The sequence below is a fragment of the Numida meleagris genome, chromosome 9, assembly GCF_002078875.1.
Source record: "Numida meleagris isolate 19003 breed g44 Domestic line chromosome 9, NumMel1.0, whole genome shotgun sequence".
In the NCBI taxonomy this organism is placed as follows: Eukaryota; Metazoa; Chordata; class Aves; order Galliformes; family Numididae; genus Numida; species Numida meleagris.
Window position 1 is genome coordinate 14317245 of NC_034417.1, and position 22676 is coordinate 14339920.

At 53.1% G+C, this 22676-nt stretch overlaps 2 protein-coding genes across 52 annotated transcripts in view; one reads left to right on the top strand and one right to left on the bottom strand.

Annotated features, from left to right (window-relative positions):
* CHD2 (chromodomain helicase DNA binding protein 2) overlaps positions 1 to 6452 on the top strand; it is a 111933-nt gene extending 105481 nt beyond the window's left edge. For all 50 annotated transcript variants that reach the window (XM_021406887.1, XM_021406885.1, XM_021406889.1 and 47 more), the window contains 6 exons: positions 187 to 321; positions 1281 to 1459; positions 1866 to 1965; positions 2183 to 2408; positions 2788 to 3037; positions 3239 to 6452. In XM_021406887.1, coding sequence (XP_021262562.1) covers positions 187 to 321; positions 1281 to 1459; positions 1866 to 1965; positions 2183 to 2408; positions 2788 to 3037; positions 3239 to 3572 — 1224 coding nt within the window. In that variant the 3' untranslated portion in view covers positions 3573 to 6452. The remainder of the gene's footprint in view (positions 1 to 186; positions 322 to 1280; positions 1460 to 1865; positions 1966 to 2182; positions 2409 to 2787; positions 3038 to 3238) is intronic.
* RGMA (repulsive guidance molecule family member a) overlaps positions 7975 to 22676 on the bottom strand; it is a 21878-nt gene continuing 7176 nt past the window's right edge. For both annotated transcript variants that reach the window (XM_021406939.1, XM_021406940.1), the window contains exons 3-4: positions 12753 to 13264; positions 7975 to 10885 (exon numbers count right to left, since the gene is read on the bottom strand). In XM_021406939.1, coding sequence (XP_021262614.1) covers positions 10175 to 10885; positions 12753 to 13264 — 1223 coding nt within the window. In that variant the 3' untranslated portion in view covers positions 7975 to 10174. The remainder of the gene's footprint in view (positions 10886 to 12752; positions 13265 to 22676) is intronic.

Here is a 22676-nt window from a genome sequence, read left to right on the forward strand (position 1 = left end):
CTCAGGGATGACATAAAGCTAAACAGAGGCATTACAGCAAAACAGTTTGAAATCTTGGGAGGAAAGTTGTAGGAGCGATGCCCAGGGTTTAACAACTGCCAGGAACAATAGTGTGCAGGCTGTTACTTGGATCGCTTGGGGTTCTGCAGACTGGTTCATCATGCAATGTAATTTGTCCTTGTAAAGCCTAAAGGTGGTGAAGCCAAATCTGGAAGTAAAGGGAAGAGATCGCAAGGTCCCGTCCACATTACAGCAGGGAGTGAACCAGTCCCCATTGGAGAAGATGAGGATGATGATCTGGACCAAGAAACATTCAGCATAGTGAGTATTTTCCTCAGGAGATGGGATGGTAATGGCAGAGCCTCCCAGTGAGCCAGTGTTTGCTTGTACTTTATCCGAGGAGGCTCTGTAGGAGCCAACAAGCCATTGGGGCTGTTCTAGGTGGCAAAATACAGGGGGACTCTTAAGAGTGACCTTGTATGGCTGTAGTTGGTATGGAGTTGTCAGAGCTCTGTAAGCACGTCCCTCGCTGTGTAAATGCTCTGGCAGCAAACATGCCTGCAAGGCTTTAAAAAAAAATAAATTAATAAATAGCCTTTTATTAAAAGTTGTTGTGACAGATGCTCCTTTGCCTGACATACGTAGTGAAATGCTGAAATACCAGTTTTTAAAAACAGTTCTCTACTTTGAAATCTGTGTATTTTCAAATCTGTGCATTCCCTGTAGGCCCTATGTTATCTTTGTGGCTTTGTTTTCCTTTCATTTTCCCTCCGTGGTGCATGGAAGGTCCAGTCGGGCCATAGAAACCTGTCTGATGTACTGTCTGTGCAAAGTGCTGATGTCTCCAGTAGAAAAAGGTGGTGCTTTCATCTCATGTCTCCCGGTCTTAATAAAAGCAATAGATTAAAGCAAACACAGGCTGGGATGAACAGGGAGGCTAACTCAGCTGGGGCTGCTCATTCAGCGTGTGGATGCTCGGTTCCACTTCCCTGCCTGTCCTGGGATCAGCCTGTGTGCGTTTACTGTTTGCAGAGCAAATTGTTCACCTCTAAAAGGCTGAGGGGACAGCGGAGATGGAGAGACTCATCTATTCCTGATAATTTTCTGCAGCGTTGTCTAACAAATTGCTGCTTTCAGAGATGATTTCTCCTTGCCTAACGGTTGGATAAAGCTAATGTCTCACGCTAATGAACCTCTTTCAGCTCTGTCTGATTAACAAGGGAACAGTGCAGAGCCCTTTGCCAAGTGAATCACTTTCTACTCTCTGTTTCTTTCTCAAGTGCAAGGAAAGGATGAGACCAGTGAAAAAAGCACTGAAACAACTAGATAAGCCTGACAAGGGACTGACGGTTCAAGAACAGCTGGAGCACACACGCAACTGCCTCCTAAAAATTGGGGACCGCATCTCTGAGTGCCTTAAAGCCTACACTGACCAGGATCTTATCAAGCTATGGAGAAGGTGAGGGATCATTTTGTTTTCTGTGGCTAATCTGTGATATTTCAAAATGACACTTGTAGGCTGCTGGGTTTCATGTGGACGAATGTGCTATTTGCCTCTGCCTGAATGTAAGAGAAACCTCATGTTCTGTAGCCTGTTCAGCCCTTGACCAGCCTCAGATGAGGGTTTTGTCTGCAAGTTGTTCTGGTTTCATTTAAATTGAGTTCAGAGCTAGTTTAGAGAAACCAGTGCAAAACCCTTATTTTACTTCGAAGGGCTTGGTTCCAGCTGTCCTGAAACATCCTGTCCTGAGCTGGAATGTGACTGTTTTCCTGAGAGGGCAGAACTGATTTGGTGTTGGTTTGAAAGCAGATGGCAGTTGAACAGCTCACGTAGCAATTAACGGAAAAAATTCATGTCCTTCCAGGAACCTATGGATATTTGTGTCAAAGTTCACAGAATTTGATGCCAGAAAACTGCACAAACTCTACAAGATGGCTCATAAGAAAAGGTCGCAGGAAGAGGAGGTGAGATATGAAGTGCCTTCCCTCTGGGTGCGTTCTTTAATGCTTGTTGCACTTGCCTGCACTTGGGCACAGCTGCTTCACAGGGAGGTGGGTGGCCCACAAAACGGGGGATCTCCAGCCCAGCCCGGGGCCTGACAGATTGGGCCACTGCTCACATAGTCTGAGTCTTGAGGATGAAGAGCAGCTGAGCTGTAACTCTGTCTCTTGCCCCTCGCAGGAGCAGAAGAAGAAGGAGGACATGGCCAGCATGCCCAGCATGAAGAAGCCGTTCCGCCCGGAGCCTTCAGGCTCCAGCCGTGATCCTGCCATGTCCCAGTCTCACGTGCCTCACAATCCTCATTCCCAGAAGCTCCACATGCCCCCTTCCCATACCCAGCAGCAGATGCATGGGCACCCGCGTGAAAGCTACGGCCATCCCCCCAAGAGACACTTCAGCAACACAGGTGAGTGCTGGGAAACCAGAAGCAACCCTTCCTCTTAACCTAGTGGCAGTTTGCTCTTGGACACAAATCGTGGCTTTGAGGGTTTAAAGGTGATGGGATGGAACATCCATCATTGCTGTCCTTTCTGCTGGACTTGAAAACATGATGTCAGAGTGAGGAAAGAGTATAAAAATGGGAGAGAATAAAATTGGCTAGAATAGTGGTGAAGAAATACAAGGGATAAAATGGGGTCCATATAGTTTAGGGAAGAAAAAGTCAAAGGAGCAATAGTAATAGTTATCGGTTCTTTGATAATTGAGCCAAAAAAAGTAAATTAATTTATATTTAATTAATTAAATTAAAGCACGGAATACGCTTATCAATGCTTTCCTCGTTGCAGACCGAGGAGAGTGGCAGCGAGATCGAAAATTCAGCTACAGTGGCAACAGCAACCAGATGTGGGGCGGGGAGCGGCATCACCAATATGAGCAGCACTGGTACAAGGACCACCACTACGGGGACCGGCGATCTCGTGGAGACCCCCACCGAAGCTCTGGGAACTACAGACCAAATAACCTCTCCCGCAAGAGGCCCTACGAACAGTACAGCAGTGACCGAGACCACAGAGGCCACCGGGATTATTATGACAGGTAATTCCAGTTCCCCATGGGAAGGCCGGCAGGGGTTTGCAGCAATGCAGCCAGCCGCAGTGGACGAGCTTTCATAGAATCATTAAGGTTGGAAAAGACCTCTAAGATCACCTGGTCCAACCGGTCAACCCATCCCACCGTGTCCCTCCGTGCCACTTTCCTTGGGGAACTGACCTCCATCCATCCCTTTTCTCTCTGCAGACACCACCATGACTCCAAGCGCCGACGATCCGATGAGTTCAGGCCTCAGAATTACCACCAGCAGGATTTCCGACGGATGTCTGATCACAGGCCGCCCATGGGATACCATGGCCAAGGACCTTCGGACCACTACCGGTCCTTCCACACAGACAAACCGGGAGACTACAAACAGCCTCTTCCTCCACCTCACCCTTCAGTGTCGGACCCTCGCTCGCCCCCCTCTCAGAAATCTCCTCACGATTCCAAGTCGCCTCTCGATCACAGGTCACCTCTGGATAGGTCGCTAGAACAGAAAAACAATCCAGATTATAACTGGAACATTAGGAAAACGTAAAGTGACTGAGAAGGGGGGAAACGCATCTTGAAAGACTTGGATGCAACAACCAGAAACTCTGAACATGCTGCTATCATCTTGCTGGGTCAAGGAGGATTTTGGAGGAGCGGGTGGAGGAAGACTCAGTTCTAATTTGGGTTCCCATTTCGTTTCCCCCCCTTTCTCTCATTGAACATTGGAACCAGACTTGCCTCATTCTTTCTCTTTGGTTTGTTTTCCCCAGTCCAATGGACGCATTGAGAATTTTCCTCAGCCACAGTGTTTCCCCAAAACCGAGAAGGCGGATCAATGCTGCTTAGGATTGTGCCAGAAGGCTGTGTGCCTGCTCGGTCTTGATGTTACACGACAGATGCTGCTCTGGGATTGGGGATGAACTGGTTGGGCTGGGCTTTGTGTGTAACCAGCATAGGTCAACGGATGGTATATTCCAAGAGGGACAGGAGAGTCCCTCAGCATCCAAGCTGTTGTTGTCACAAGGGCTTGGTTGAAAGAGGGACTCTGTGTCCCTACAGTGACTCCAAAGGAGTTGGATCCATGCTGGTGACAATCCATCACTTTTCTGGACTCATGATCATTTCTTGTGTCTTTATCCATTTCAAGAAACTGGCTCTGCTCTGACTGCCATTGTGTCCCCTGCTACAGAGGAGCAGAGGGGGATCCAGGGCTGGAACCAGCAAATCTTGACTCTGGGAGACTTTGGGATATGTGAAAAAGGCAGACTTCTGTAGCAAAGGCTTACTTCACTTCTGACGAGTAGGAAAGAAGCTAGGGCGAGGGCAGTATTTCCTAGTGGACAGGGCGCAGGAATGCATAACAAGACCCCTCTTCTCTCCTGACATGGGCAGCTTGGATAGCCAGGAATTAACACAGGTGCTGGCTGGGGACTGTAAGTTACCAGGACAAGAGCATCTGGGGACCCTGAAGCTCTGAATTCCAGGCAAGTCATTTCTCTGTGTGCTTCACAAAACGGTGATCACAAACCATTACTACAACCAAAAGAGAAGGGGTGGTAGCACAGAGTTGAATGGCAATGCTGCGGGCTGATATCTGCCTTGGGGAATGGTCACACCTGTCACCTTTCTGCCACCGCTCAGCAGTCTGTCTGAGTCGGAGATGTGCCTGCGGGCTTAGCACTTAAATGAGGAGGAAGAAAATGAGGAATTCAGGACTTGGTACTTAAGAATTCCTGCTGCAAATGTCTTAGAGGCCCAGCATGACAGAGGGAGAAGAGGGGCTTGCAGCCCAGCTCAGCGGGCTTCAGAGCAAACGTTCCTCCAAGTGTTAGTGTCATTTTGAATGATACAGAACAGCGTCCAGCCAGCGGTGTGGGGAGTGGTTCCACACAGGTTGCTGGCCAGAAGTCAATATGGAGATTTCTTTTTAGGTTCTAAGTCTTTGTCAGTAGAACTGCATCCCTGCAAAGAACAAAGTTCTCCCAACAGCCAGACTGGCCGGAGCATGGTGTCTGGGGATGCTTCATCTCCCAGAGTTCAGATTAAAGATCAGGCTGTTCCAGGCTGCTCTCCTTGGCGGGGGGCAGAAGCTGAGGCTCTGTTAAGATGCCAGTATATGACCTTAATAAGCTGTGATGTCCTTTCCCTGATAGTCCGAGGGGTGTTGAGGGCTGGCCTCCCTGCTCCAGGCGCTTTGGAAAGCGCACACAAATTGACACTAACCCCCACGTCTCCCCTCCGCGCGGTGCTGGAGGCATTGAGGCAACACGTTACCGCTGCCATTCTCACTAAGCTGTGATTGCACTTGCTGTGGTATTCAACAAAGAGGTCCTTTCTTTTCAGAGGTATTAGCTTTTAAAGTAAAATTGGAAGAAACCTCACAGGGGCAAAGAGAAATTGCTCTTTTCATTCACATTCACACAGTGGTGCTATCGTGATGGAAAGTTTGTGCCATACAAGCCGTAGCAAGAGGCAATACTGGCCAGACCAGTGTTACGGTTGGTGTAGGAAAACTCTGAACTCCAACAAGAGGCACTTTTGTACCCATGCATGAGGGGTTCTGCTCGTCCCAGGTTCCAAGCATGAGGTGGTTTGGGGTTTCTTTCTTGAAACCAGTGCAACAGCAAAAGCTTTGCCCACAGCCGGCAAAGAGTGGTCCCCACTGTCACACTGGGTTGCCACTGAGCAGTCACCTGGTTTTCCTCGCTCACAACGGATGGCTCTTCGCTGGACTGCACATTCATGCAACTGGAGATTTGCAGGGAAAGTCTTCCCCAGGTGTGCGTGCACACGTTTTATCCCCTCGAAACAGGGACCAGACATAGTCACTTGGTGTGAACGGGATTGGAGGGGACAGATCCACAGCCATAAACGTCACTGCAGTGTCTGTGTCAGCATCTGGTACAGCTCTTCCTTCTGAGCCAGCTGTGGGGTTTCCTCTATCCTCTTTGCAGGAAAAAGTAGCAATGTGCTGGGTTTGTTTGTCCGTTGCTTCATCCGTTTGTTTGTCTTTTTAAGAACGTTTTTCAGCCTGACCCCTTTGGAAATGCTGTGAGTTCAGGCGATGGAAGTCCTGCAGAGCAGACAGGTGGTGCGGTGCCCAGCCGAGGTGGCTCTCTGAGGTCCCTGGCGTAAACAGTTTTAAGTGACCCACACCCAAATACTTCTCTGCTTTCACTCATTTCCTCCCGACCTCCACCTCCCTCCAGGGAGAGAAGGACTCTCACTGTAAAAGTCTTTTAAACCTGTTGACTAAAAGAACAGTAATTAATATTAATTTATATTTGTGAAAAAAAAAAAAATGCCACTGTCCTAGTGATTTCTGATGTAAATATGTTGTTTATATAGTATGTATTAAATTTTCCTACATTGTAAAACTGCTGTACTTTTGATTCTTGTATATTAAAAAGTGTTCCTGAGGTTTTCAGAACTGTGCTGGACTGGATGCAATGCGATGGGTGCCGAAAATCGGGGGCGTCACGGGATTGTGGGACCCTTCCCTGCATGCCCTGTGCGTGCCAGGATGGGTATTTCCACCGTGCAGGTGTAAGCATGTCCAAGTTGTTGTTCTCAGCTGTTGTACATAACTTTGCAGTTGGCGGTGATAGAGGGTTGATCCAGACTTGGAAACCCCTTTGGATGGGAATTTCCACCTGCTCAGGAGAAGCTGTGCCATTTCCTCGCTGGTTTCCATCCAGGATGGTGGTGATGTTTATCCAACCTTCGGCTCCCTGGGATCTCCGTGGGTGTATAATCCTCTCTTTGGCCCTTTCTTGGGATTATTCCCCTTCCTCTGTTCCTGGTTCATTGGTGGCATTCTCTGCTCCATCCCCCTCTCCCCAGGTGCGATGTGATGGGCTGCTTCACTTTGCTTTTTCCCCTCCACCCATTCACACCGAGTCCGCGCATACCCCGGTCCCCAGCGAGGCACAGTGCAGGGACTGAAGCCGTTTCTCCCAAGTTGTAAGAGCTCATTGTAAAAAGGGCTTTTGCTTTTCACACCTGTAGCCACGGCGTCCACCCCTTCCCAGCCTCTCTCCTGTTGAACCGAGCCAAGTTTCGGCCGGGAGTGAAATTTCACGGCTGAGTTATGTGCCCCTGAAAAAATGGGTTTCCTAATGGAAAGAATGATGGGCTGTCAGCCACGGCGCAGCAGGGAGAGCGGCTCGGGGCGGGAGGCCCTGGAGCGGGGGCTGTGGGAGCTGCACTGGTGCCCCTGCCCTGAGCACAGGGGTCTTCTTCGTTCATCATTGACTCATCTCTTATGCAGGGGGACCCACGGAAAAAGTGGAGCAGCTTGGGCCTGACGAGCAGCGGTGCAGGTAGGGATTTGGGCACGGTGGCACGCACGCGGCACCGGTGTGGTGGGGACATCGGCTGCCAAACGATGGAATCCTGAACCTCTGTGCAAGCTGGTGGGGAAATGGACCCTCCGGGTGCTGTAACCTCAGGCGGATCTGCTCCCAAACCACCCCCAGACCCAAGGGACCCGCACGTGGACATGGTCCGTGGCCGCGTCAGGGTGCAGGACAGGGCCGGGCCGGGCGGTGCCCGCACCGCACAGCCCGCACGCAACTCGGCCTGCGCTCCCCTGGCCGCTCCAGGCCTGAGACCCGGTTCCCGAACCCCGCCTCACGCCGCCAGGCCCCGCGTTCGCCGGGCGCCATGGCACAGCCGGCCCTCTAGAGGGCGGCCGCTTCCCAGCAAAAAGCCGCTCGAGGCTGAACGGACACCAGGCCTGGGCCTGCACGCCTCACAGAGCGCGCCAGGCCGCTGCTCCGCGCCTTCCCCTACCCAGGGAGGCAAAATTAGGCGAATTCCAGGGCAGAGACGAGTTGTGAAAGGCTGCTCGGGTTATGGGTTACAGCAAGCTGCTCTAGAGGAGACGCAGAAATGGGATGGCGTTAGCACTGAGGGGGCAGGCAGCACCATAAAACACACTGGGAACAAAACCAGACCCACTCATTTATTGTCAAAAAAACCTCAAACTTTACTTGTGTTTCTCTCAATAAATAATTTACAGTATGTACACGCGGTGACGCTCCCGTGGGTCTGAGCGTGGGGAGGCGGGGGCCTTCTCGTACCACCCCTCCCTTACCTACGCGTTTGTTTCCGAGTATCGGGTCTTTCTTGGCCACACTTCACCTCAAACCAGAACTGGGTCAAACACAACCAAAATAAAGTGCTTCACTGTTTGCTTCTAAAATAGGGATACCCCAACCACCTTGTAACAGCTGACCACCAGCTGGGCTGCTCACCTCCACAGCGGGACTGGCCGTGCGATAATTAAACAGGCCTTCCTTGGCTGGAAATTAACCCTTATGGGTAATTAGGGGAGGTCATATGGGTGGCTCTTTCTTCAGTACAGCAAAGAAAACATCCCAGTCAGCCTTGCTGAGCCATCAGCAGCCGGGGGAGCCGCGCTGTCCTGTGCCACAGCCCAGCAGCTGGTCTCCTCAGTGCCGTCCAACTGTGATATCCTTATTTTAAAACCTGCCTGAACAGAATACCTGGGGCACCAGCAAACAAAGCAAGGAGCAAAGTAGTAAACACATCTTTTTTTTTTTTTCCCATTTTGTTTCTTTCCTTAGACATTTAAAAACCAATTACATCTCTTCATCTGTACAGTCACACGAGATCAATGCCAGGGCTCTATATATTAAGAAGACAATATAAATTACATCCATTGACACAATTTTGCATTTCTCTGCTGCTTTACAAATGGAGCTCTAGAGCTGTTAGGACACAATGAAAAGTCACGCTGAGTATTTACACCAGGCCACCTCTTGGCACCAGTTCAGACTGCCAACGGTCGCCTATTCCCACCTCTTTTGGTGCTAGCTTGTCTCGTCCTGCCCAGAGACCTCCCTTGAGCAGGACGTTCCCCCATGAGTGTTTTGGGGCTGATTTATGAGAAATTCCCCCTGAGGAAAGGAGGGAATATCCCCAAAGAGGTCTCCGAGGTGCAGACCAAAGTTGGTCTTGCTGTTTGTTCAGTGAGCAATGAGGTGAACCACAGAGGAATATGGGGAGAAGGGAAGCACTACATGGTGGGGGAAGGAGATTACCAATAGTCTTGAGGGAGGGAACAGGTATCTGGGGGCAGGTGGGGAGGGGGCCCTCTGCTGCATCCTGTCTCCTGGCTGAATTTCTAACATTGCCCCATTCCAGAGACAAGCCCAGATGGACTTAAGGTGCAACGGGTCTGCAATGGGGTTGCAAGTCATGACCCTGGGAGAAGGAGTGGAGCAGAGACCTAGCAGCAAACTGAGAGGGATGCTCCTGCTTCAGGACCCGGCTGATGCACGGGCAGGTAAGAGGGTGCGGGGCTCGAGAGTGTGCAGATGGGGTCTCCCACTGAGCAGCCTCCCTGCTGCCAGTTCTGGGGGAGCAAACGGCACAAGGAGCTCATCTGACACTGGGCAGAAGTTAAAGAAAATGCCTGAATACTGGCCAGGTTTCTCCTGTCGCAATCAAGAGTCCTCAGTGGGTCCGGGCAGAGACAAGAGAGCCAGGAATAAAACTGTGGAGTGAATCAGCCAAGCGAAGTGGCTAAAGTAGTAGATGCCCTTCAAACCACAGAAAATACAAGACAAAGCTTGAGGATCACAGCCTCCTTCCACCACAGTGCCTTGTTCCTCTCTGTGGTCAGCCTCACCGTTTTGGCCCCTGCCTGCTGTTTTGCATCACTTCCTGCAGTGATGGGTCTGCAGAAAGAAGCACACCCCAAGAAGTGGAGCCCAGCCACAACACACTTGTGGCTCCCTAACACAAAGCCACGTTCACACACGCCAACATCACAGTCGCCACGAGCATTTTGGGGACCATGGAGCAGCCGTGCAAGGAGATGGGGGCTCCCCAGCACCCACATTACGGAGAGGAGGAGGAGGAGGGTGAGGAGAGGTGAGGAAGGACCACTTGAGGTGCAGTCCAGCAAAATCTCCCAACTGTCCCGGGAGCATATCATGTTCCTCCTGGGCAAGAGCTGGGGAGAGGAAGGTCTGGGTGCTGGAAAGAGGGGCTGAGATCTGAGGATGATCCACACGCTCCCCACTGGATTCTTTATCCAGTCTCTCCTTGTCCAGCGCTGTCATCTTGTCCCTTGTCCCCTCCTGCTCCCCTTTCCCCACAGTGTGAAGGAGCAAAACTCTATAACAAACCCAACCAACACTGACTCAAACTCAGCAGTGCTACCCAGAGGGCAGGGAGGGCCCAGGGATGCCCTGAGGGAGCCGCGTTGCCCGGGGCTAGAGCCCGTGTCCTTTCATAGAGGTGCAGTTTGTCTTTGTTGGAGTGAAGCATCTTCACGTCCTCAAAGGCATAATAAGCAGCCAGCATGAAGTTGACATCCCCTGTAGTCAGGAGGTCAAAGACGCAGGACTGGAAGTAGAGGTCCTCTACGGGCAGCTTTTCCCTGCACTTGGCCGTGGCCGATTCGTAAGTGAAGGCCTCAGGGGGGGCCGGCAAGCTGGGCCCCTTCCTGCGAGCACGGCCCTCGGCGGCCTGAGCCAAGCGGAAGGTCTGGAAGTCAATCTGTTGGTTGAGCGGACAGCCCCGGAGGCACAGGTAGAGGCCCTGACTGTCCCGGTCCTCCACGGCGTTGACCACCTCTTCCGGCATACGCACGGCGAAGGTGAGGTAGCGGCCCACCTGCCTCACCACGATGGTGGTGCCAATGTACTTGGCCTGGATCTCGATGTGCTGGCCCGACACCTTCTCGGTGATCTTCAGGCTGTTGGCTCCGTGCTTGTCACCACCGTTCTTGGAGCCATCAGCAAAGGCAGCGGGGAGCTCGTCCATCTCTGCCTGGTACACTTTCTGGTCCACGCATTCCTGGAAGCTCTTGAAGATGATGGTGAGCTGTGGGAAGAGAAGGATAAAAAGGAACAGGGTTACAAGCTGACCGCTGAAGAGCACACAGCCACCGCCAGGATCAGTGTGGGAGGTGGAAGAGATGGCTGCTCGACCCAGCAAAGTCTGTGGCCTTTACTTCATGCGTAGACACTTCCTCCTAAGAAGCTGCCTCAACTTTTAGACGCCCAGACGAGGTAGGTGCCCCAATTTTAGACACTCAAACATGGCCATCCTGCTTTAGCATGGGGGTGAAGACACCGTGCATAGAGGCCAAGACCCAAAGCCTGGACTGAGCACACCAGCTGGAGCTGTGCTGTTATCTCCAGGCCCCACGCAGAGCTCCTATGCAGCTGGGGCTGGTTGCACGATCATTAGGCACAGGCCTGTGGTGGCATGCCCATGCATGCAGCACCGTCTCGCCCCCAGGGCCTGGCTCCCATAGGCGGCGGAGCTTCTCTGGCTCCCATGGTATTCACGTCCCACAGACCCAGCCTCCTCCCTTCCCTGGCTTTGCAGACCAACAGAGGCTTTTCCTCTGGACCCCAGGACATGTTGTGCTCCATCTCAACCACATGCATTCAATATCTGCAAGCAGACAGGATACGAAGGGGAAAAAAGAGGCACCCCAAGGCCTAGGCTGAGTACGAGGGTGGCTCCCAGCACATCTGTCCCCAGCAGAAGCCCAGAGCTGTCCCTGTCCCTCTCTCCCACCATTCTTCCACTGAGCACCCAGATGCTCCCAACCCAGTGGCAGCTCTGCTGTCCTCTCCTGGGCCATGTCCTGAGGCACCACCTTGCAGCACTACCCCTCCCACAGACCTCTGGCCACCTCCTCTGGGTGCTACCCTGTCTCTGGCTGGAAGGAATAAGGGTAAGTCAGAGACTGTCAAGCACAAATACAAAGAGCCCCTTGGATAAAGAGGCTTTACTTTACAACAGCACATGGTCCTCTATCAGTGGCCCAGGAATGCTTCCCGTAGCTCGTGCTGCAGATCTCATGACTAATCTCTTGCCACCACAAGCCCGTGAGGCAGACAACGGGTGAAAAGGCTCAATGAAAATGGTGATCTTAGGATCCAGCCTAGAAATCGATGGTCCCTGTGTCCTCACGGACCACCTCCCTCCAGCCAGACTTAACTGCACCGCTTCAGCAAGTCTTCAACACGTTCTGGTAAATGAGGAGTTGCAAGCATCAGTAATTATCTCTAAGGATGTTTATTAGGGATGTGTCAAAACCAAAACGTCAGCTTCAGCTCAGGCTGAAATGGTCACATCCACAAGTGGAGGCCTGTGGGGCTAGCCCCAAGTTTGTTTGGACCACAGGTGTCCCCCAGAAAGTGCTGCCATCTTTCCTGGTCTGCCTGTCCACAGACATCTGGAGTCCCTCAGGTGGGGACTTAATTTGTCAACCCCATTCTTTTGTCTTTATTGCTGTCTACAGCTACAGCATTGGCCTCAAATTGCACCGGGGGAGGTTCATGTTGGATATTAGCAAAATTTCTTCTCAGAAAGACTGTTGGGCACTGGCACAGGCTGCCCAGGGAGGTGGTGGAGTCACCGTCCCTGGAGGTGTTCAAGAACTGTGGGGATGTGGCACTGAGGGACGTGGTCAGTGGGCACGGTGGGATGGGTCAGTGGTTGACTAGAGGACCTCAGTGGTCTTTTCCAACCTTAATGATACTACAGTTCTATCCCAGCCTGCTAACTGTGGAGATAGAAGAGGACGGTCTGGATGGGCAGCTGATAGTTTCAGAGGAACTCTCACTCTTACCCTCCCCAAGGAGATGAGCAACTTGTGGAAGAGACAGCTAGTGGGAGGAAGTGGCATTCGGAAGCACCTGCGCCCTGCTCACGAGCTGTGCCCAAGGCTCACCTTGCTGGTGGCGGTGGCTGAGGAGCCAGGCAGCACCGGCGTGTTGGTGACCTGGACGTTCAGGTAGTTATTGTCTATGAGCGGCCAAGCCCCTTGCACCTTGCAGGTCTGGAAGGTGTCTGTGAAAGTCCTGAGGTGGGGGTCCCCGAAGAGCCCGCAGTGGGTATAGTTGGGAGCTGCCGAGTGTTTGTGAAAGCTCTTCTCGTAGTGGCAGATTTCGGGGCTGTCCGAGCGCTCCTGGCTGTCCCCGGGGGGCAATGTCCGGAGGCGGGGCTGGGACGTGGGGCCATCCTTGGAGCAGTTGTGCTGCACCATGAGATCGTCTATGCCATGCACGGCCGAGTGGTAGGCCAGGTCCCCCCTGCAGGTGCGGGCGGTGCGGCGGGTGCAGTGCGCGTAGGCTCGCAGCGCCGTGCAGAATTCCGGGGTTTCCTCTGCGCCCAGGTGGTGCGATCCCGACGTGGCCGCCCAGAACTCAGAGTTGCACTTGAGGATCTTGCATGGAGACGTCACTGCAAGGCAGGGAGAAAACGCACAGGGGTCAGTGCTTGCGCGGTTCCCCACCTTGTACGTTGTGGGGTCAAACTCTACCCCCTGCCGGGTTCCCACAGCCCAACCCCATCACGATGGCTGCACCGCGTGACGCGACCTCGCTCACCAGATGTGACCCTCTCACATGACCCAGCTCTCATGCATCAAAGCCAAGGAAGCCACCAGAATGTGCCCCGATTTAAGCCAAGAAGGGAAAGAGCACCCAGCCTTCAGATGAAATGTTCCTGGGGGAAAGCGGGGTGGTGAAGAATGGGACTTATTCATTAGCAGGATAAGGCAGGATCACTAATGCGGTGGGAGAAGCAGCGGGGTTATTAATGTGGTGGGAGAGACGCAATGGGTTTTTTTATGCCTTTTTAGCACTTGACATTGAAAACGGTGCGGCGCAAATTACTGTCTGTTCTGCCTAGTCCTCACCATAGCAAAAATCCACAGTCCTTCCTATTCCTCATCCCTGGGCATGGGAAAACTCATCCCCAGCACAGCCGTTGTGCCCCACGCAAGCAGCTACGCAGCGATGCCAGCACCGGGCAGAGCAGGATCCGAGCTCATGCACCGCGCTGCCAGGTTTGGTGCTGCAGCTGAGAAGCCGTGCACCTCTCCTGCAGCGCCCCATGCTGCGGCTGTACCCCAGGGTGCTCGGGGAGCCCGGGGCGAGAGGCGGGAGGCCCGTTCCCCACCGTGACCCATGCAGAGAGAACAGGAGGCTGACGCAGAGGAGAAAAACCGGCGTGGCAGGGTGCAAGCTGCCAGCCGCCCCGCTTGCCGTTGCCCACGCGGAGAAGCCGAAGGCAGCAGAGCCTCTGCCAGGCTTGGCAAGCTGGAGGAAGGCAAAGGAAATTTGGATCCTCTCCTTTTTGTTGGCTCTTTTTTTATTCCCCTTCCCAGTGCCTATTCCCCAGGGCTGTGTGGCTTCCCTGGAGCAGAGCTGAACGCAGCTGTGCAGAAGCACACGGCCTTCGCTGAACAGCGCGCAGACACTGCTTGTGCCAATCTGGAGCCCTGCTGGGTGAACCCGGGCTCACTCCACTTAATGTTCATGGTGTTTTCCTTCCTCTCCTCTTCATCAAACCCCATCAGAGGGCTTGGACATGGGATCAGGCACAAAAGGCAGCAGAGCAACAAGAGAAAAAGCCCCACCATTTCCAGATGCTTTCTCGTATATTCCTGTCTCGGCGCTTGTTTAGAAGGAGGCTGGCAACGCATCTGTGCCAAAATCATTCCACGTTTGTTTAAAAAGAAAGTTACAAAACCCAGCATTGTTGCAGGGAAAACAGTATGTTTTAGTTTTAAACATTGCAGTGTTGGAAACCTAAACACAGTCGGTGCTGGAAAATCAGAAGGAGAGAGCAAAGCTATAAAACACTCAGCAGTCCAGCTCTTGGGCTGCATGCTCCTTCCAAGAAGAGTGAAGTGCAAATAGGAAACGGTGACAGGTTCCTCACAGCTTTAAAATTCATGTTTAATAAGCACAGATGCTAGCAACAGCTCCGAGAACCTAGGAGCTGTTTCAGCTTGGCAGCGTCCAATCTAAACCTGCAAGAAGCCCTGTGGAAACCCTCGTGTCCCACTGTAACTTGCCATCGGTTGGAGGTGACCTGGAAGCAAGCTTTGGACCTGAGACATGGGCTGACACTCCTGCTGTGGTTGTTACAGCTCATACTATAGCTGCACGGTGCCTGAACGCAGAGGGAGAAGGGAAGGTCGGTGTTGGAGGAGGAATCCCCAGTGGAAGGTATGAATTATAATGCACTACTGCTGGCTGTCCTAGCACTTATACCTAATGCACTGCTCAAGGGTGCCCCAAGGCTGCACGCAGCCAGATGTTGCTGCAGACAGTTGGGGTGGCACAGCCCTGGGGGCAGCAGGACACACCCCTGGGCATTCAAGACCCCCAGCCCTGGTTCCAGGCACTGGGATGCGCTGTGTGTATGGAATTTTCAGTCATAACCTGTTGCTTAAGGACCACTGAGTCCAGTTCCTGGGCAGCTGCTGCTGCAAAACAGCCCCCAACGCTCCATGCCAAATGCATCCCAGTGCCCAGCATCCCACACTGCCACACCACCGAGGATCACTCATGACTTTATAAGGTCCCGAGTTAAAAAAAATAAAATAGCAATAATACCCACAATGGCAAGGAAGCCCATCTCTTCCCTCCCTGGGCCTGAAGGGGGAGCGTTCTTCTTTAAGATGTTATCACTTGGGTTTGGCACCCGTCCCCTTCTCCCTGTTTCGCGCACGGCCCCATATAAGGCCACATTTCCAAGCCAGGTGCCGTGGCAGCAGCGCGTGGGGCGGTGCAGAGCGGGGCTGCACACAACATTGCTGATCCATGGATGTGTCTCTCAGCAGGCTGGTGGCTTGGCAAAGCCCTGGGGGGTGTTGCCTCCTCTTTTTGCTATGGTGAGGATCGCCCACGGGGGCTGGATGGCCATGGATTTGTAGGCAGGGCTCGGCGGGCATAGCCTCGCTGCTCAATGTGGCGATTGTGCAGGCACCTGTGTGACTCAGCCCTGGGCAAGACACGTGGCTGCCACCACCACCACCACCACCACCACGCTGGGGACGCAGCACAAAGCCACCACGGAGGGCAGCAAATGCGTCCTGTTCCACACCGTGCCCCGTCCCCTGGCAGCAGCTTTGGCCCAGCCGTACAGGCTCATTTGTACCCAGGCCTGGGAGCGATGTTTATTCAGTTTCACATAATCTATTTTCCATCTCCTCACAATAGATCTGTTTTTGAACCACAGATGACTTAGCACAGGAACAAACCCCGCTTCAGCAGGAAACCAAGGAAGCTCTCCAGGACCTGAGTGACACCATCGCCTCTGGGTGACACTGTCACCATGGTCTGTGGCAGAGGGACCTTCGTCCTCAGGACTATGCGGTACCAATGACGCCTGGCCTCCTCGCTCCTCCTTTCAGGGGCTTGGTGCCATTCAAACAAGGGACAACATTTCCCTTGGTGCCGAGGCTGACAGTTTGGGAAACTGTAAAGTTAGACAAAACATTCAAGGACAGCCACCCTGCCCGCCCAGTGCCTGTGCTTGTTCAAGTGTACTTCCCAGGAGGACTTCTGCAGCCCAAGGTGACCACAGGCTAAAAAGCAATGCCCCTGCTGCAGGAGTTTATCACCTTTACAAATGTGGGTCCTGCTTCTAAGTGGATTTTATCTGCCTTCATTGTAAGGACATAAAAAGAACCACCGAGTTTCTCCACAGCAGTAAAAAAAAAGTCCGTTAGTAACCAGCATGCGTTTCCCACAAAGATATTTACACACGGCAATCAAGTCACTTGTCAATCCTCCAGATAAGCTAAACGCTTTGCACTTTTAAGTTCCCACTGGAAGGTGTTTGCCCAGCCCTGCAATCAGCCTCCTGCCTCCATTCCCCACGGCGGGAGGCTTTCTGCATGGAGCACCTCGCCTCTGCCCTTGCACGCCGGGATTGGTTTATCCACCAGCCCCAGCCGTGTGTCTCTCAGTGGTGAATTCACCATATTCCATCAAGCTCACTTCCCTGCTGCAAAATCAGCCCAGAGTTGCCATCAGAGAATCACAGAAACGTTAAGATTGGTAAAGACCACTATGATCATCTAGTCCGACCATCAAGCCATCACCACCGAGCCCACAGAGGGTCGTTAAGGTTGGGGGAGACCACTAAGGTCACGTAGGCAGAGCTCCCCTCCTGCACAGCCCCGTGCCCCGCCATGCTGCACGCTGTTAATGTAAGTGTTCAGGCTTCCTCCACGCACACATCCAACTTTAACAGCCAAACTTTAACAGCCTTCTAACTATCAGCACCCCTATTTTCCCTTCGGCAGGGGTCAGGCTACCCGAGATTCATTTACCCAAATCACGCCCTTGCAGAAAACCAGCACAAACCCAACACTTCATCCCTCCTTCCCTAATTTCTCCAGCAATGAGAATTACTGGAAATTAGTTTCAGTAAGCAAAAGCCAGTTCTTTTAAGGCTCTTGGGTGCATGTTAACCAGACCTGTTAATTTTAAAGCGTTCACTGCTAAGAGATGTTGTTTAATATCCTCTTGGTTACTAACGGGCTGGAAAGTATTTCATCACCCACATGTGATGCAAATACATCACCCCGCTTCTTTCCAAATACACGGATTGAAGTGTAGATGTGCAAGCCTCACACATGCAGTAAAAGGCCTTTTCGGAGAACACAGTAAAACGTAATTACCTTTGGCCTCACATCTGAGCACGTAGACTTGGGCTCCTAAACACATATTTATTTAAGTAATCTAAATAAACATATTTATGCTGACACCTCCATAGGAAAGGCACGGCTCTCGGCTCAGTTCGGGGAGCACGCAGCTCCTGCCTGGACATCGCTCGCAGGAGAACGATGGGGAAAGGGCTGTAACAACCGGAGCGCTCCTCCAAAACCCGACGGAGAGGATTTCTTCCTGCGAGGCTTCGGGGTCCGGAGCGGGACCCACGGGGATGGGCAGCATCACCCTCGGCCCAGCTCCGACCCGACCCGGAGCTCCGCCAGCGACCTCCTTTGAACTGCTAATCGGAGCCAATCTTGCCGAATAATAGCCTGCTTATTATTGCCTCGTTTGCATAACAAAGAGGCCCAATAAAACTGATTTGACTGTGCTCAGAGGGGGTGTGAAAGATCAGCCCTGAGAAAAGAGCTGCAGGAATGCAGCAAACTGCTCCAAAGCCTCAACCCAGGAAGAAAGACAATGCAATTTGCCATCAAGAAAAGCCCAATAGACCAATAAATTACCCATGTGCAAAGGGATTAGATCAGGTTTCAGTTGCGCTGAAGTGGGGGGAGGAGGACCGGGAGGAGGGAACTGCAGGAGAAAAATAAACCTGGCTCTTAAAACGCTGCAGTTCATATTTTGCAAGGGCGTGCATGGGGAGGCTGGCTCAGCTGAGGCACCTTCCGTGCTGGAGCCTGCTTTTGTGCTCTCTTCCAGTGGCCAAAGCAGCAGTAAATGCATTAAAAGCATTAAATGCACAGATGCATTAAATCCAGGTGAAGGGCGTGCTGAGAGCTGGGTTGTGTCTGCAGCATTTCTTAGCCCAGCCGTTGTCTTGCTTAAAAGGATGCTGGGGAAGGGCTTCATCCGGTTTCTTTGTGCTAGAAAGAACACAGAAGGAGTTTTCCTCTCTCAAGCACTAAAGCATCTGGAGGACCCGACACAGCCAACTCCCCGTTGTCCTCAGCACCGAGTTCATGGCCCCCATCCCTCCTCTCCCAGCATCACAGACACGGGGCAAGCACAGGCAGGAAAACAGCAGCGTCAGTGCCTTCCCCGGCCACGAACCATCAGATGCTGTGCAAGGAGCCCACGGCCGTTCCTGTCGCAGTCAGCTCTCCTGGCTCTGGGTCCCCTTACTGCGGCAGCTTAGCGGGGATGAACGCATCTCCTCCCAGTGCCCAAATGGGAGAGCTGGCGTCAGTGCAGAGGCAGCAGCCCCGTGCTTCAGAGCTCACTGCTGAAGATGCTGCTCCGAGAGGACCTGGCAAATCTTGAGATGTTCAAGATGGACTGGAAGGAGGAATGAGCATTCAGAGCCGGAGCAGCAAGTCGCAGGTTGGCCCGTTTTGCTCTTCAGCTTCACTGTGGGACTTAAACTTCAGCAGTGCCTTTGCTACAATGGGCAAAGCAGCAGCTTGGAGCTGGTGGATGGAGGAAGACAAGCGAGGGAAGCGACCTCCTTTGATTCTCCATCAGCAGAAGGGCACTAACGAAGCGGCTCCCCGCCACGTCACACCACAGGTTTTCCTGGCTGCTCTCCCAACACCAACAACATCCGTGTGAACCAACTCGGAGGAGTGCTCCATTTTACAGATAAGAGCATGGGGCCAGGCAGGGATTCACCCAAGGTGAGCCTGGTGGGGAACAAGGTGGTTTTTCCTCTCTCAAGCCCGAAACATCACCCTCCGCTTCTCCAGCACCACCTGGCTCTCAAAGCAGTGACACGGGTGCCCTCAGCCACCTCCTCCAGCCACCAGCCCCAGCCACCCCGGGCCTGGCAGCCCCACAGACGGCTGCTTTGGATTTCCACTGCGCTCCGTGCACCCGAGCTGTTTTCCCAGGGTGCCTTTGAAGGCACAGCTGCCACCCACCAATGCCCGCGGGCCCCCAGGTGTGGCAGCGGGTCCCTCGCCCTCCTCCTCCTCGCCCGGGCCGCAGCAGGGCTGGCAGGGAAGCACTCGATGCTTACAGGTGTGGATTCCCTCTAGGAATAATCATCCCCGCTGCGCTCTTGTGAAATTTCAACCCTTCAAACGCAGAGGTAAATGAGACACAAAATGAGGAGATGGAGAAAAGCCCGGAGCACATAAATCTGGATGAGGCAAATTTATACAATTAAACGCCTGCCAAAAAAATTGCGGCATCTCCATCGGAGGCGTTGATTTGCGCGCAGGGCGGAGGGTGGTGTGGCATGGCACCCAACCCAAAACCTAGGTGGGCACCCAAGCAATGCTGAGGTCACACCTGGGGATGCACAGGGACCAAAGCACCCAGGAGGTAAAAACTAACAGAAAACCACCCAGCTTCGCCCTCCCATCCTTGTGCTCTGCCGTGCCCATGGCTGGAAAGGCCAGAGCCAGAATCCCTCAGCATGCAAACTCCCCGGGATGCTCATGCAGTGCACAGCAGGACTCAGCACCCCGCAGAGCTCACTGTCCTTGTATCTGCAGGGACTCCAGCCCCGCACACCACGGCCGGGACGCTGCACAGAGCTGCTCGGTTGTAGGAGCCAGCTTGTTCTCCGCAGTCAGAGCCCTATGACTTCATCAAGGGGATGGCATCTGGTTTTGCAGTTGGACATAATTCAATTCTCCCCCTCGCTGCAGGAATTTCAGCTGGTGAAGCAGTGATTTACTCAGCCAGGCTGCACTTGAGTGCAAAGCAATCTCGAGGCTACAATCGAACGCTCTGTTATTTTGAGAGCTGACGGACAAGACGAGGGAATAAATATCCCAGTGATGGGAGCTCTTCTTTTAATCCTGGCTGTTGCCAAGTGCAGGTTGCAAAGCTTTTTAAAGGCACTTAGGGGCTCTCCTGTTAGAAATGTGCTCCGTGCCCCAGGATAAGGCTCCTCACCTGCCCCATCACAGCTGCATCTCGAAGCATCCCTCATCCCACCCCAGACTCCTACGTCCTCACCCCACTCTTGAGCTTGCAACAGCCCTAAGCTCACTCCAGCCCCATTCAAACCATCCGGGACCCAACTGCTCTTTGGGTCCCCTTACTCCACATTTACTGGGGTACCCACGCCAAATCCCCTCGCCATTGCTTTTCTTCTTGCTGTCCCACTAATGCTCACCCCAGGGGGTGAGTTGGAGGGAGAGCACAGAGCTACTATCACCATGCCCTAGCTCTCTGGGGCCAGCAGGTTGGTGCTTAGCCCCGAAGCCCCGGGTCAGGAAGTTCTTTGGGCGGCACTGAGTGCTTTCACGCGCACACCCGCACAAGCCACAAAAAAGGAAACCTCAGCTGCTGCCATTGTAAACCCAAAGTCACCCCCGATATCCCCCCATTTCCAGTCAGCAAGAGCCTAGAATCTTGGGAAGGCAATTTCTGGGGGAAAAACAACCGAAATGCCCACCCTAACTCCAGGTACAGGGCCAGCTCAGTGAGAAGCACAAGAGGGAAGCCCAAGTATTTCCAGGCTGTGTTTGAATCCCTCTCCACTTCCCGGCCCTGACAGCGTCCTCCTGGCCCTGCACACTTCGAGGTGCTCAGGTGGTGCTGGTGCAGCCACCTTCTCAATTCTGGCTTAATGCTGTGACATCCCTCCCTGCCACTGTGACAAAAGCTGTTGATCAGCCGATCCTGCAAGCCTCCCGTAGGGCTGGATCCTTCACAGGAATCCAGCCCCTTGCCCAGGTGGACCAAGGGCAGAAAATCTTAATCTTTTGGAGGCAGAAGCATATTTCAGGAAGAACAGCTGAAGCAAGCTACCATCTGGGAAAGCCGAAGTGAACTAGAGGATGTGTGGGAGAGCAAAAACCAGACTGATTTTCAAAAGGATTTGCAAGAAAACTCAGTGCAGCCCCAGCTGGGAGGCAGCGGCACCCCAGACACAGGGGTCCCACATGCGATGGGGCAGTACCCACGGACATCCAACAATGAGGGCCTGGTGTGAGCACCATCCTGCTCCCCAGGCAGGACTTTTGCCAGTGGTGGCTTTCTGCACCCCAGTATCCTCCCCAGGACCTCTGTGGAGTTGAGACCAGGTTGAAGCCATTTGTGTGAAAGCAGTACAATTGGGAATCCAGCCCAGGCTGCATGTGTCAGGGGGGTTAAGCAAGTAAATAAGTACGGCAGGACTCAGCGAGGCACCGACCTGGCCCACCAAGCCCCACATCCCCCCAGGTTTTGGGGTGCTACGTGGCTTCCTGGGGCCACGACAGCTCTTTGGGAGTTCTGCCAACAGCCTTCACTGGGAAAAAAAAGGAAAGGAGGAAGAAATCCCCCCCGCGTACCCCATCCCCATCTTCCCACCCCCAGAGCTGGCAGCGGGCCCCCCCAGCACCACGCACGGGCAGCACCATCTGTCTGCACCCTGCTCCCGCCGGCTCCGGATCGCCTCGTTTTGCCAGTTCTTTGCACCTTATTTGACTGCTGAAGGGAGAATCAAACAAAGCAGGCGGGCAGATCGCGTATCAAGTTCTTTCTTGCACCGTAAATCTCACAGCCCCAACCCGCTCGGAACAGGGCATTGTGGGTGCTGCGATGGCTTAACCCCCCAAAACAGGGGTTTGTGCAGGGCTGGGGGGGACAGCTCGGTGTGAGCATGGCACAGATGGGCTCACTGCATTTAAGACAGGAGGGAGGGAGGGCGCAGAGCAGCGCTTTATTTATTTGCTGCATGTGTGTGCAAGACGGCTGCACCTACGGTTATGCAAAAGAAAGGCATAAAATTTTAAAAAGGGGAAACTTCTGCTCAAATACAAGATAAACAAACCTGGGAGAGCAGAGCGCAAAGGCTGTTCGCTCTCCCTCCCGCTTTCTCTCCTTCCCCCCCCCTTTTTTTGCAAGTGAAAAAAAAAAAAAAAAAGGAGGTAAAGAAACTGGAGAGTTTTGGAAGGAACAAATCCGCCTCTGTGGACTCGGTTTCCCCTCCCCCAACAAAAACAAGCACTCAGGGCTTGAAGGAATTTGCAGGCAGAGATCTGCCAAAAACATTGTGAAAAACTATGGGGGATTCATTGGAAACAGATGGCGTTTTCAGCTGTAATTCTGAAATTCTCTCCTTTTCTGACACAATACAAACAAACCGGGGGTAGGGGCCGGGGGGGCCGCGGCGTTACGGGGCAGCGCCGGTGCGGGGCCGGGCCATTTGGTCGCCGTGCTGCCATTTGCTGAACCCCCCCCCC